The sequence below is a fragment of the Diceros bicornis genome, chromosome 8, assembly GCF_020826845.1.
Source record: "Diceros bicornis minor isolate mBicDic1 chromosome 8, mDicBic1.mat.cur, whole genome shotgun sequence".
Taxonomy (NCBI): Eukaryota; Metazoa; Chordata; class Mammalia; order Perissodactyla; family Rhinocerotidae; genus Diceros; species Diceros bicornis.
This window is the reverse complement of record NC_080747.1, coordinates 57703577-57717787: the sequence shown is the minus strand read 5'-3', so window position 1 is coordinate 57717787 and position 14211 is coordinate 57703577. Positions and strand designations below refer to the sequence as shown.

At 38.0% G+C, this 14211-nt stretch overlaps 1 protein-coding gene across 1 annotated transcript in view; it reads right to left on the bottom strand.

Moving 5' to 3' along the window:
• The window catches only part of SLC4A4 (solute carrier family 4 member 4), a 271080-nt gene that overhangs the window by 176237 nt on the left and 80632 nt on the right, over positions 1 to 14211 (bottom strand). Inside the window, exons 3-4 of the mRNA XM_058547242.1 lie at positions 11437 to 11572; positions 2750 to 2910 (exon numbers count right to left, since the gene is read on the bottom strand). Of these exons, the coding sequence (XP_058403225.1) occupies positions 2750 to 2910; positions 11437 to 11572 (297 nt within the window). The remainder of the gene's footprint in view (positions 1 to 2749; positions 2911 to 11436; positions 11573 to 14211) is intronic.

Sequence of the window (14211 nt, the reverse complement as noted above, 5' to 3'; positions counted from 1 at the left end):
GAATGTAAAATGCTTGATGAACCTTTCTTATATGTAGTAAATACCAGAACCTCTCTCTCTGGCCATTGGCTAACAAGGCTCCAATACAACGTGGGACTCTGTCTTCTACCGCATGGAAAAGGTTAGCTGTTGAAGCTCCTTAAGATGGCTCTTTCTGTTGCTGAAGATCTCAGAGACAGTTTTACAGAAAACTCCAAGTATATAATTCAACTTTAACTTTTGTCACCGTTGTTGACCAGCTCCAGGCACAGCAAAGAAGCTGCTAAATTGTTTCCAGCTCCACCCACTACAACTTTCAGAATCTTTTCTCCTGCTCAGGAAGTCCCTGAGCATCTCTCGACCCGACTCAGTCTTCACTCAGCCCTCCGCTAGGTGACATGTAGAAAGATCTAGATAAATTCATTTATACTGGGATGGTCATGTAAGCATGTAACAATTACACCTGATGTTCTCTTTTAATTCTCACAACAACCCTGAGAGGTCCACCTTCATCCTGCTCAGGAAACTGAGACTGCTAAAGAGTTAAGTAACTCACCTTGTCCATGGTGACACATGTTAGTCGGGGTAGACTTTAATTAAGACTCCCTCAACTTTAAATCCACCATCCTTTCTATGACACCACTCTGCATCTCATAGAATTAATATATGATCTCTGCCAGAGAGTACGTATATTTTAATAGAGGGCAAACCCTGGGCTCAGTGAAATGAATCTCCAAATGGTGGAATTTCAGGCAGCAATGATGGCCTACAGGAGGACATTTTTTTTTAAATATAGGAACCTTTCTGGTGACTTTTAAACCACAGCACATATTCTCCCTCTAGATTACCTACACATTGCCCAGCCACAAGTTTAATTTCCATTTTGCCCTGCATTTATCCACTTCTGACTTATTTTTCCAACTTGTCTGATTTCAGACATCTTTTCCAGATTAGTTACTCTAAGAATACAGAAATTGTAATTCTCACTCAAAAACTGGATTGATTTTTGCTAACATGATACTTTTCTGGATAATAATCTCTCACGCAGCTTTTAACAAATGAAAAAAAGTCAGTGGAACAAACTCTCCAGAAAACCATTCCTTCCATTTGTTTCTCTCTGTCTTTATAAATGGGTTCCATCTTCCCTCGGTACAATAATCCAAGATCTCTCCTCATATATCAAACGTCCATTTTCAGCCTCACCTACCTTGTCAAAGTTGAAAAATTCTACATAAAGAAGTATTTCTTACATTATCTTCTAACTACCTATGTGGATGTGGATTTGTAACTTATCCCACGTACAAAGTGGTAGATTTGCAAACCTAATTCCAGGGCCTGTAACAGTGTCTGGCACATTGTAGAAGTTCACACACTACTCCTGAATAAATGCATGAACTAATTAATTTTGTCTACTCAGCATCTTCACATTAGTCTTTCTCCCTTCTCCACTTGCACCTTAAGTACCTCAGATGCATGAAAAGCATGGGGCTTCTTTGCAAATCTAACAAGCTCTCTGAAGAAGAATCAGATACATATACATCAGCTAGATACATGCCTCAATTGACCACTAATCTTTTCTTTCAATACAAATGCTATAGCCTTCCCATCATCTATAAACGTACAGATGCCATAGACAAGCCTTTTGTTAACAGATATTCCAGAAAATTTTGAAGTCTGAAAGTACACAGGAATTTTACACTGGTCACTTTCTGCAGGCCACAATTCACATCCTCTTCCCCACAATCTTAAGGTAGGTACCCGGCAGACCCCTTGGGAAAGTGCAGTCATCCAAACAGGTCCAGTGGTCACCTGGTTAGGAATTTTCTTAGGAATAACAAGCAGAGCCCCTGCACCTCTTTTTGAGGGAAACATGATCTACAGCACACCTAGATCTGAAGAGTAATAAGGGAGGTTAGGCCAGGCTCTTGCTAGAAAATGAAAATAATTACTACTGCTTGGAATATAGTGATGTGTGCCCAAGGTGTTCAACATGATAAGTTAATATTTACTACACAACACTAATTGCAAAAGATGCCAAAGCTGCCCTGCACCCTGAGGTTCAGGGACTTGCTGGTGGTTGTATAAACGACACTCAGCACCAACATGGCCTGACTAAGTCACTAACTCATAAGGTTCTGCTGGCTCCTTGCCCCACACAACTTTTCTCTACACACAGTTAAAGGAGCTTGACTGCCACCTATAAAATCAGCCCCAACTTAGGAACTAGACTATTTTCCATCTTACAGAGGATTTAAACCCTACTTTACAGATGACAAAACTGAGGCCCAGAGAAGCTCAGTGCAACATCTAAGGTCAAAGAGTTCTAGAAATTTAGTGTTCAGACTTCCAGTCCAATATAACCAAGGATGGGGGGAGAGGGGGTACCTCCATTCAAACTATTAATCTCATGCTAATAAGTGAAGGAAATGAATGCAAATCTGTACATATACAATATGATCCCAATTTTAATTTAAAAATAACATAAAAAATGGAAAGCATAAGAGAAAAGATTGAGAAACAAAGATGCATAGAAATAGTGACTATAACTGATGGAAGTACAATAAATGATTTTTTATTCGCTTCTAAATATTTGTCTGTATTTTCCAAATTTTCTATAATAAACCTTACTAGTTTTATAATATATAAAAAGGAGACAATAAATGTTTTAGAATGTTCAACTCTGCTTACACTAGAAGTCATCTGCATGGATGGAGACTCATGGATAGGTAGGAAGCTGAAAAAATGATAAGAACTTAAACAGCATACTTACCCACCAACTGTGGGAGAGAAGAAGCCTCCCTGTCAAGCATGATGGATCCTTTCTCCATACACGTCCTCAGCTCAAATAAGCTGTGAAGGGACAATGTGGCCACGTGGGGCTTGCTCCATCTCTCCCCACCCTGTTCCACTTTTTCTTCAAACTTAATCCACCTGGGAACATGAGATTAGTGAACAGCAAATTAAAAGTGTTCTAACCTCCTCTGGAAATAGCAACATCAACCCCTCATCTCCACCCCCTCTAGCACTTTGAAAATGCTTCCTTTTGTGGAGTCTTAAAACCGTATTCTATCATTAATTGCATTACCTTTATAAATACACCAAACAGAGTCACTAGACTGCTCCTTCCTCTAATGTTAGAGAGAAAGAAAACAAACCAAAAGGAGCCAAAGCATCCTTGGTTTTATTTCTGTCTATATGTAACCATGAAATCCATAAGAATGATTATTTAACTAAATTTTTAAAATAAGGTAGAAAAAAAATATGTGTTTCAAAATTCTCCTTGTGGGTAGAGCCTACAATGTGTAAAAATAGCCACCATTGTGAGAATTCTGTTGTGATTTCACAAGGCAAGTTTATATAAGGTGAAGTATCAGTTATGAGCCAATATTTATCTTACATATTTGAAAAACATGGCGTGTAAAGTGGTAAGTGAATATAAAATTCCCCTGTAGTGCTTAAAGAGGGCCAGCACGTGTTGCTGTCTCACTTGAATATATATTTCTCAGCTGACACGTGCTCCCCTCTCACTGAGATTCCAATAGAAGCCTTATCCTTCAAGTCTGGCTCCATGTGTGTTTAAAAATACACAAGCTCAGTGAACAACACATCTATGCTGATAATAACAGATCTCATGTTAACCTTAGCAATGGAACAAACACCCCCCTTTCATAGCTTCTTCTTTCGAAAACTCCTAGATATTTTGATAATTTAGCAAAAACTATAGCAATAAAAAAAAGTTTAATGGAAATGAGAGAACACCACATTTGACAGTCTTTATATCCCACACATTACACATACAGACTCTTCCTACACTGGTAAAGGAAAACAAGAAAGCATCATCCGTTTGCTACTCATCATGACCCAAAGAAAAATGCTTCTTTCTCTCACTGCAAACCTTCTGAAAGATATTGAAAAAGATAAAAAGGGGGTGAAAAAATTGTTTTTCTACATTCTTCACCCAAAAGTTTAATGATTGAAAAATGTTTTCCTAGAAAAAGCTAAACGCTCACCTAACTCACTAAAGAGGAGAACAAAGGGCAGAGATCAGAAGAAGCTCTACATAAGGTACTATTTATAGACTGCCCCCCACCCCTAGAGGAGGGAAAAAAACACATTAATAGAAACTGGAGTGAAAACAGATCAAGAGATTAGCCACGGTGTCAAAGAAAATTCAGAATTTTAATCAAGGCCAACACTCAACGTGATTCAGAAGTATTTTGGCCATATCCAAAGACTCTCCCTCCATACTCCTCTCAGGAAGCCTCTCTGGGCCGGGAAACTCTCACATGTCAATGGTAATCTTATCCCCAACCTCACCTTTTGTTATAAGAACCTCCTACTTTGCTCTATATCCCAAAAAAGGAGGCAGTGGAGATTTTTACATGTTTTCCTCACAAGTTAAAAAGCCAACATCACCAACAAAGTTCTAAAACTTCAGAACTGGACCTTGTTTATTTCTACAAAAGTGTCTGCAAAACAATCCAAGAGAGAACGAAAGACCCTTAATATTCTTGTGTGTGTGTGTGCGTGTGTGTGTAAATTAGTAGTTCTTCACTTTGGTTGGTATTAGAACCTCAGAAATAGAAGGAAGTGGTAGAAAAAAAAAATTTACCTCACAGTCTTATAGAATTCTATAGATTTGCCAAAATAATAAAAGGTAGTTGGCGTTATTTCAAGAATAATCACTTTTCGGAGTATATTACATTGGTTAACTTTGCATATATTATCTTTTCAGGCTTGCTCACAGAATCTCTAATCATGTTTGTTGGTAACTGATACATGAACTATATTTACATTTGATGTTATACTTTATTGCTCAAGATAAGACGCTAGAAAATAGAAGATTCCGTTGTATATGAAACCAAGTCAGGGTTACATATAATTACGCTATCTATAAAGAATGTAGTGACTCCTTGTTTTTATTCCTAAGAGAATTCTTATCAGATGAGGGACAGAATCTTTGGTCATAGAATTTAAGTCCAAGGTGAATAACAAGGGCCAGCTAGAAACTCAGTAAAGGGGAGTGTTTTATTCACTCCCCTCTTATCTCTACTAAAGGAGTCCCCCCTTCTATCAGGTTCCATAAACCTGTATTGCCAAATCCATTTCTTAAAAGAAAACTAAGCCTCAGTTACATATAGTATGTGACAGTGGCTCTTTTCTACCATCATCCTCAACAACATAAGTTAAAAAAAAATTCTTTAAAAAATAAAAAGCAAAACCACTGCATTCTTTTGTGCACAATCCTTTATTTCATTCCTCTCCCCGGTTTATACCGTAGGCAACCTGACTGGATTTAAATATGACTTTGAACAAGTTTTAAAAGCACTTTAGAAATCATAAATCCCAACTAGCTTGGATTTATGGAATAGCATTATTCATCCTCCTGGAATACACTAGCCCTTTAGGTCAAGATTTAACCATAAAAGAATGGAAATTTGAAGTTTCAAAACTAGCCAGTTCCTTCGAATCTATATTCCTAAGGGACAAGTATTATCTCATAGGTCAGCTTAGCATCTATTTCACTTTGAATTCAGTAAACACTGAATGTTGTGATGATGCCATATCATAGCATAGCTAACAACATACAGGAAACTCTGGGATAATGACTATTAAATTCCTTTAAAATGTATTGCTCAAATTGTTCAAGGAACGGACTATACTTCCAAATATGCTTTCAGGTATGGAAGTAATGGTCTGCCCATTTAAACAGATTATTTGCAGGTAGTTGCATTCCAGAAACTACACATGTTATGTCTACCCTCCTCACATATCAAGGACAAATTTGAAAAAAAACTGAAAACTACTCAACTCAAATCGGAACCCATTACAGAAAAGGCTAAGGCAAAGGTACCAAAGTTCAGCCTATCCGAGTGCAAACGAATTTGTAAAGGTGCTTTAGAACCATGTAATTACATTTTTAAAAAGAAATGTTCACTGTAAAATGTACTAAAAGCCACTATCTACCCTTCATAATAACTATGAATAACCATATATTTGCAACGAGTTTTCTATTTTTCCTTTTGTCTTGGTACTTGACACGTTAACAGGAAAATTAATTTCAGAAGTTGGCTTTTTAAATGCTTGCAATTACAAAACTGTTGTAACCTTGGAGGAGGAGTTTATTAGGTGAAGTTTATTTATTCCAAGGTCTTAGAAGAATAATGATAAAGTACACTGCAATTTAACGCATTTTGAGTGACTGCCAACCAAACAGCATTTCACTCGGTTGTTGAAGAAACAGAAAGCCCACTGGGAATCACTGAATTTTGCAACTTTCCAATCATATGATTTAATATAATTAAGAAAACACAAGACCTCTAACTTAAAAACATGCCAGTTTTACAGTGGAAAATAGACATGACCTTCACCCTAGAATATAATCCAACTACATAAAACTATTAAAATGGTAATAAATTTCTTGTTAAGTAATAAGTGCCTCATCGCACATTAAAAAAAAGCCAATGCTAGTGTGTATCTGGGATAAATTATGTTTTTAAGGAGAATTCTTAAATTTCTAGATCAACTGTGAAAGTTATTGCAAAACAGCGTATGTGACTACATATAATTACATAGATGATTAAATTCTTTTTCCTTCAGCCTTTTTCTTACAGAAAAAACAAACTTGGTCTCAAATGGAATTTTCCAGAGCAATTCAGTAGAGAATAGACAAAAACGTCAGTGTAGATTGGGCAGAGAGTGGTCCCTCTCCAAAGCCCCAGGGTAAGGACACGTGTCTGTGTTTGATGGCCAGGCCCTGAAATCAGGTTCTCTGGACGTAGGACGGGTCAGTCTGCTGAGCAGAAACACACATGGGTGTCCCTTTGTGCTGTCTCACTAGAAGTGAAACATCAATACCCTTTTCCTTTGTTGGCTTGTTGTGTTTGTTGAAACTTGTGATGGCTTTCCTTTTCACCCAGGTTTGGCAGCAAAGTTTGAATCACATTGGGGGAGTGACCTTTAACATATATTCTTATAACAGTGATGAAGTCCAACATTGCCCATATGAATAGTCACCGAAGGAAAACTGAAAACCAATAACCATTTTTGCAGAGATATCACTGACTCAAAGAAATGAAGAGTTTGGAGTGTGGGTGGGTAGTGATATCACCAAAGCTGGACTATGACTTATTCTTTTATCAGTTTGCCTCAAGAACCCATTAGCTAATGCCTAGCCACCTAGAAATTCTTAATAATACCAAATATTTCATTATAATTACTGCTATATTACTGAATGTCAGTATTCTAATGACCTAACACTTAGAAGCACTCTTTAAAAAGAGTATTCTCTGCCTTCCACTGACCATACACATTTCTCAAGTCTGATCATTCTACCTTTTGCACAGTCTTCAACTTGTGCTCTATGTTGGAAGAGCCACTGAAAATTCAAAGTTGTAACTTTTAGGAAAGGGAAAAGATGTGAAAAAATAGGGTGATCGAATTGGCTGTACTTCAAACTTTATATCAATAAAGACTTCCTTTGTTCACAGTTTTACATAACTATGGCGCTTTCTAAGACTTAAATGGGGATATTTTTCAACTAATGAAACCACTCTCCTTCTTTTTTGAGACACAGAGCTAACCTGAACTTCCTGAAGTAGGACTAAAACAGCAGTAACGCTGAGACCCAATGTAGGATATTCCTGGTCAAATCAAATCATTAGTCAACTGAAAAGTATAGAACATTAAAAGGGAGTGTATTAAAAAGGGAAGTACTGTGTTCTATGAGAGTGGGGCTCACAGAAGAAACTATATTAAGGTGGAGAAGTCTGTGGAGTTAGTTCTCTATGGAACAAAATAGTCAACTGGGGTTTTCACAAAAAAGCAAAGAATTCTCAATTTTATAAGTTAGCCAGAAAAATATTCATGATGCACTTTTATATATAAAATTAACCCCTTCTAAGCACTAAATTTTTATTTGTCTGGTAGGTTTGAGAGCCTTTCATGGGAAAAAAACCCTATCATGTCTGGAAACTGGATATCATAAATCATGATCAGAAATTACTGCCAAAACATTCTGAAGCAGAGTTTGCTGCAGGAAGTAAAAACTACTGAAAATCTTGAATCATTTCTGGAGGCACAATCCCCTCTAAACCTCCCAACAGGATTTCGATGGAGCAGTAACCTAAGAATCATGGTTCTATTTCTCTATTCATTCACTCTATTAACACATATCTCTTGACGGTGGACTGTGTGCCAGGTAGTTATAGGCACTAGGAATATAGTGATGAACAAAACAACCAAAAATTCCTGCCCTCATGAAGCTTTAATTTTATTGGGAACAGACAATTACAAGATACGTCATATGCTAAATGCTGACAAGTGCTAAGGACAAAAATAATGGAGGATAGGGGATAGGGAGCATTGGGGGAAGGTTTTAATTTTAGATGGGGCAGCCACTGAGAAGGTCATATTTGAATAAAGACCTGAAGGAGGTGAGGAAATAAGGCATGTAGATAACTGTGGGGCGGCGGCAGGGAGAGCATTTCAGACAGAGGGAACAGCAAGTGTGAAGTCCCTGCCCCGGGAGTATGACTGGCCAGTGAGGCTCAAGCAGAGCAAACGGGGGAGAGAAGTAGGAGATGAGATCAAAGAGATCATGGTGGATAGTTCACGAGGGAGGTAAGGGCAGGTGCAGGGACATGGACTAATGAGGAAGCATTTGCAGTAATCTAGGTGAGAAATATGGTTTGGCTTAGACCAGGGTTGTGGCAGTACTGAATGCGAGATATGATAAGATTCTGAATACCTAAATATCTCTAAGGGTAAAATAGATAGGATTTGCCAATGGATCAAGTAAGGGGTACAGAGAAAGACAGGAGTCAAAGATGACTCCAATGTTTCTGGCTTGAACAACTAGAAAAATGGAGTTGTTCACTGTGATGGGGAACTCTGTAGGAGGCGTGACCTGAGGTGGGTAAACCAGAAGCTCAGTTTTAGACGTTATTTTGAGATGCCTATTAGCCATCCAATTATTTGTGTTCAATTGAATAAGGCAAGAAGTCTAGGGTAGAGAACTAAATGCAGATGGCATCAGCATATTGATGAATTAGTTTGAAACAGCAAACATTGGTCCTCTTCTGAGCTTTTCAACGATGTGCTGGGTACCTTGGGTCTGTCATTCAGCTGACCATAAGTCAGAAAGAGATGGATTATCATAGAAGTCTAACTTTGGTCAAGTAATATTTCTAAGAAAGTATTATATTTACAATAGTTGTTTCTAAGGCAATCAGTTCTCAACTAATCGCACTCAACAAATATTACTGAGCATCTATTTGTACCAGGCACTATGAGGCACAGGGAATAGTGTAGTGAAAGACGGACATGGTGGTCCCTGCCTTCAGATGAATTAGTGTAAGGAGGGAGACAAAATGAAAACAATAACATCACATATATGATTAATTAATAGTAATTGTGGCAAGTCCTATATAGGAGAAGTTAAAGAATGTAGACTATTTGTGAGTATGTTTCTTTCTGGACGGCTTCCCCCTGACACCTAGTATACTCCCACCACACTTCCTCTCGAGCAATATAGTCTCTCAGGGACCAATGACATCACCAATATGACACATATGCTCCCGAGGAAATAAAATCTTTAAGGATGGTAAGGTATTCAAGAGCATCTTCATCTTAAGAATCTTAAATAAAAATACTATGCCCATCTCATTCAACGTTGAATTACCTATACAATGAACTGTGATCTCTCCACATTTCTGGGCCCAAGGGTCATATAAAATAAAGTGTAGCCTGCATTTGACTGAAAGAAAAAACAGAATGCTACCCTTGAATTCTACTCTATATAGGTACTCACCCAGAATTTTAAGATGAGAATAAGAATCAAAGTAGCTCTCCTAGTCATAGCTTATCACACCAGTTTACACACAGAGATGGAATTTTAAAGCTAAAAAATATGCATGACGTTAGAGAGGCTGCAACCCAGTATGGCCCTCATTTGACAGAATAGAAAACTCAAGCTCAGGAAGACTACATGACTACATGGCTTGTTCAAAGTTTAATAGCTAGTTAGCAGAAAGCCAAGACTAAACCAAAAGGTCCTCAATACTTAATTCAGGCTGCACCAGTACGATTCTCACTTTTTTTTCCTGTTAGAAAGAAGGAAAATAAAGAATGAAATGGAGATACTGGTAAAAGTTTTCACTTTGAAAGCCTTCTTTTGGAGCATGTTTCATGAACCAAAAGTGTACTTTACGGAGGACTTTTAATACCCGGGTTATCGGTGCTGAGAGAGGGGAATAAGAAACAATTTCTGTATCATGGAAACAGGCCCCAAAAGAGCAAAGAATGAAGAGCTTCATGAGGGAACATTAGAGAGGGAGGAGTAGAAATGAGTTATTGCTCACTTCTGTATTCTCAGTACCTAAAACAGTGCCCAACACATACTACCCATGCAAAAAAACACTGGTTGAATTTAACCGATTTGAATTAAATTACAAACTGTAAAAGGTATATCTTAACACTATTTTGTTTGTGAAAGTGAAGTTCATTAATCTCCATGTAATGATGACAATGAGAGACCAATAACTGTATTATATCAATCTCTTATATTACCTAATTGTTATGTCATAGAAGATTTAGTGTGGAGTCTATAACTGAATCTATATGTAGAAAGAAAGAAGAAAAGCTCTGTTATTGTGAAATTAATGAAATCTTAGATACCTGTGTAGTGCTTAAATTACAAAGCATTTCCATATATACATATATGTATATACATATATAAATACGCATGATATAATTAGACATATATGGTATAATATTATATTTACATATATTACACATCTTATATAGCATATATATATAATATATGGTAGGCATTATTATCCACTCTTTATGGATGATGAAATCAAAGTTCTGAGAAACTGAGTGTTATGTAGCTAACAGGAGACAGAGTCTGAAATTGAACTCAGGTCTCTAAACTCCAAATTCAGGTGAATCTTCTACTTGTTTTCACTGGACATTTAAAAGATGACGGGTTTTTACTTGGAATAATAGCAAGTTTGTGGGTCACAGTCATTGCCTTGCAACCTCCCTCCTAACAAGGAATGGGTAATAAGTCAGACATGATCTCACACAATACCTCGGCATGTGGAGACATATCTCTAGGCTACCATGTTTGGGTCCCTTAGTTTATCTCTTTAAAATATTTTACTATTAAATAGCATATGAACGGAAATTTACTTCTAATTCCTTATAAAGGTTAAAATTCTAACAACACAGATCCACGAAACAATGCTCCAGCAGCGAAATAAAAGGTGTCCTCTATCCATGTCAATGTCAATGTAAAAGAGAAGAAAAAGAATCCTTTTATTCCTTAACCCAGCCAAGATCATGCTCATCAGTTCTTCCAAGTGCTAAGGGTAGAGAAAAGTGCTCACAGATAACTGTCTTGCCCTGCACGCGTTTTCCCAGCTCAGCACTGCACGGTCAGCTATGCCTCACCTCGCTGTCTCCTTCCACTCCATCTCCTGGCCATCCACAGCCAGCAGTTCATCCAGTTCGGTGAAGAGCTGAGGGGGTGCTGGGCTGTCATCCTCCTCGCCCAAGATGAATCGGATGCGTTCCGCAGCGGGAGAGACTGCAGAAGTGAAAATACTGTGGTTAAACATCGGCTGGACAACCCTGAGGAAAGTGTAGCTCCGAGCTCTTCCTCTGTCCCCAGAGCTGTTGGGCTTCCCTTCCACATTTTCAGTGGACATCTTCCTTGCTGAGCCTCCCTTATCCTCAACCTAAAGTTGAAAAGAAATCAAAGCCTTTCTCTATTCCTTCGGTTCTAAGCTGTATCTCAGCTCTCCACTACTCTCCAGAAGGACAGCACTTCAGTTCTGCATGGTGTGTGACAGAGAACCTTTAGCCCTCAGATGAGCTAAGGTCCAGCCACATGACTTTCCCTCCTTCCCCACTTATGATCCACCCAAAATTATTAGACAGAAACCAACTTGAGCCAATCACTTTTTCTACAGCAGTGGGAGGGGGCAACAGAGTACCCCAATCCTGAGTTTCCCCCAAGCCCCCACCTCCCACCCACCTTCCCTCTGTCCAATGCCTAAAGCCCACGCCCTCGGAGGCTCCTCGCTGCCCATAACTGGCTAACCGCAAAGTTGATGAAAGAATATTTAACAAGATGGGGCCTCTTCTTAACATAATGGCAGTACCCAAAAATGTTTAGTCACACTTCAATGCACTTGAAAAACAAGCCCAAGTAAAATATTGTACACCTGAGGGAAAAAAAAACTTTCCAACACACTCAAGCACATAATTGAATGCCCTACTAGCTCCTTTTGACCCCATCTCCTAAAAATCATGTAATGAAAAATTAACTAGAATTTCCCCTAGGTCATGGGTTATTTTCTCTTTCTTTCAAAAAAAGTGGAAAGCATTTGGAAAGTGATGGTCATACAAAACTAAGGCCCGCAAATACTCTTTATAATTGCTGGGTAAAACCAAGAATGGTATATATATATGTGAATGCAGTCCAAGTACACATAAATTTGTAGAAATATATGTACTCAAACAACTTAATAAAATAAGAAAATCTCTACCATCTGAAAACTGCTATAATACAGGACAGAATAAAATCCTATAGATCAAAATATATTTACTACAAATAAACCCATGAAAAATTCTCAACCTAACTAGCAATCAAAACTATTTATTAAAATAAGATACATGTTTTGCCTATTAAAATGGCAAAAAATTAAAAAGAATGATAATCCCAATGCAGACAAGGGTTTAGGACTCATGCACCAGCACCTCTCAGTTTATGTCACTGGTAGGAGCCTAAATGGGAACATCTCTCTAAAGGGAAATTTGAAAAGATTTGGAAATGTTTTAAAAGCGTATCTATCCTGTGAGCCAGCAATTCTACCAGTAGAAAGACATTCATTCCAAATAAATAAGAGTTGTTATCTCAAATATTCAGCTATAGAGGTGACCCCTGAAGCATTGTCTGTAATTGAGAAAAATAGAAAACGCCCAAATGTCCAAAAGGGAGGATTGGTGAAATAATCTATATGACAACTGTTCAATAAAATACCATGTAGTCATAAAACACAATGTCAAGATTACTGTTTTTTGATAATAAATGAAAAAATAAAATTGCAAAATCATATGCACAAAGTGATCCCACTTTGGTAAATAAAAACTACACATATACCCTTAAAATAAAGTCTGGAATTGAAGGAGCCTTCACTTTGCATGGTTCCAGTGTGTGTGAATTTCAATTACCACAATTTAGTTAAATACCACTAGTCCCCAAACAACATAATACAAATTTCAGTTAGCATGGTATATTAACTACGAGTAACTACATAAAGTAAAAACTTCACTACTGCGGGCTGGCCCCGTGGCTTAGCGGTTAAGTGCGCACGCTCCGATGCTGGCGGCCCGGGTTCGGATCCCGGGCGCACACCAACGCACCGCTTCTCCGGCCATGCTGAGGCCGCGTCCCACATACAGCAACTAGAAGGATGTGCAGCTATGACATACAACTATCTACTGGGGCTTTGGGGGGAAAAATAAATAAATAAAATCTTTAAAAAAAAAAAAAAACTTCACTGCTGGATCTTCAGTCCATAAATTACCACGTACATAACTTATGTGCATCATGATCAACGACCAATCATATTGCTTCTTTCGATGTCTGTCAGTGATTGGTCACTGCACATTTGTTATCCGGTTCATGCACAGACAGTACAGCGTGTAGTAGTGTTGCCTTCTTGTCTCCCGATGATAAATTCATACAACATGGATAATCAAAAGAGAGAATTGACCAAGAAAGATTAAAGTAGAGCACAGAAAGAAAAAGTGATAATGCTGGAAGTGAAATCTGTGCCAGATGTAAATAGAGTTATAGAAGACATAGCTGACCATGGGCGTTAGACAACGCTGCCATTCGCCACTTGAGAGACTCTAGATATGCAGTCGGAGGAACTTAGTGAAGGCAAATTTACCAACATAAATAAGGAAAGTGGTTGTACCAAGGTGATAAAGATGTCCCAGAGGAAGTGACACTGGCAAAAAAATATGCACATTAAAGGAACTCTCAGAGACATTTCTTGACATGGAAAGAACAAAGGATAAAATGTTGGAAGCTGATCCAAACTTAGAGAGGAGTATGACAATTCATCTGGGCATAGAAAAGATGCTTGCTCCATTTCACACGTTGTACAATAGGAAGAAGGCAAGTACTATTCAAACTACTACTGATAAGATTTT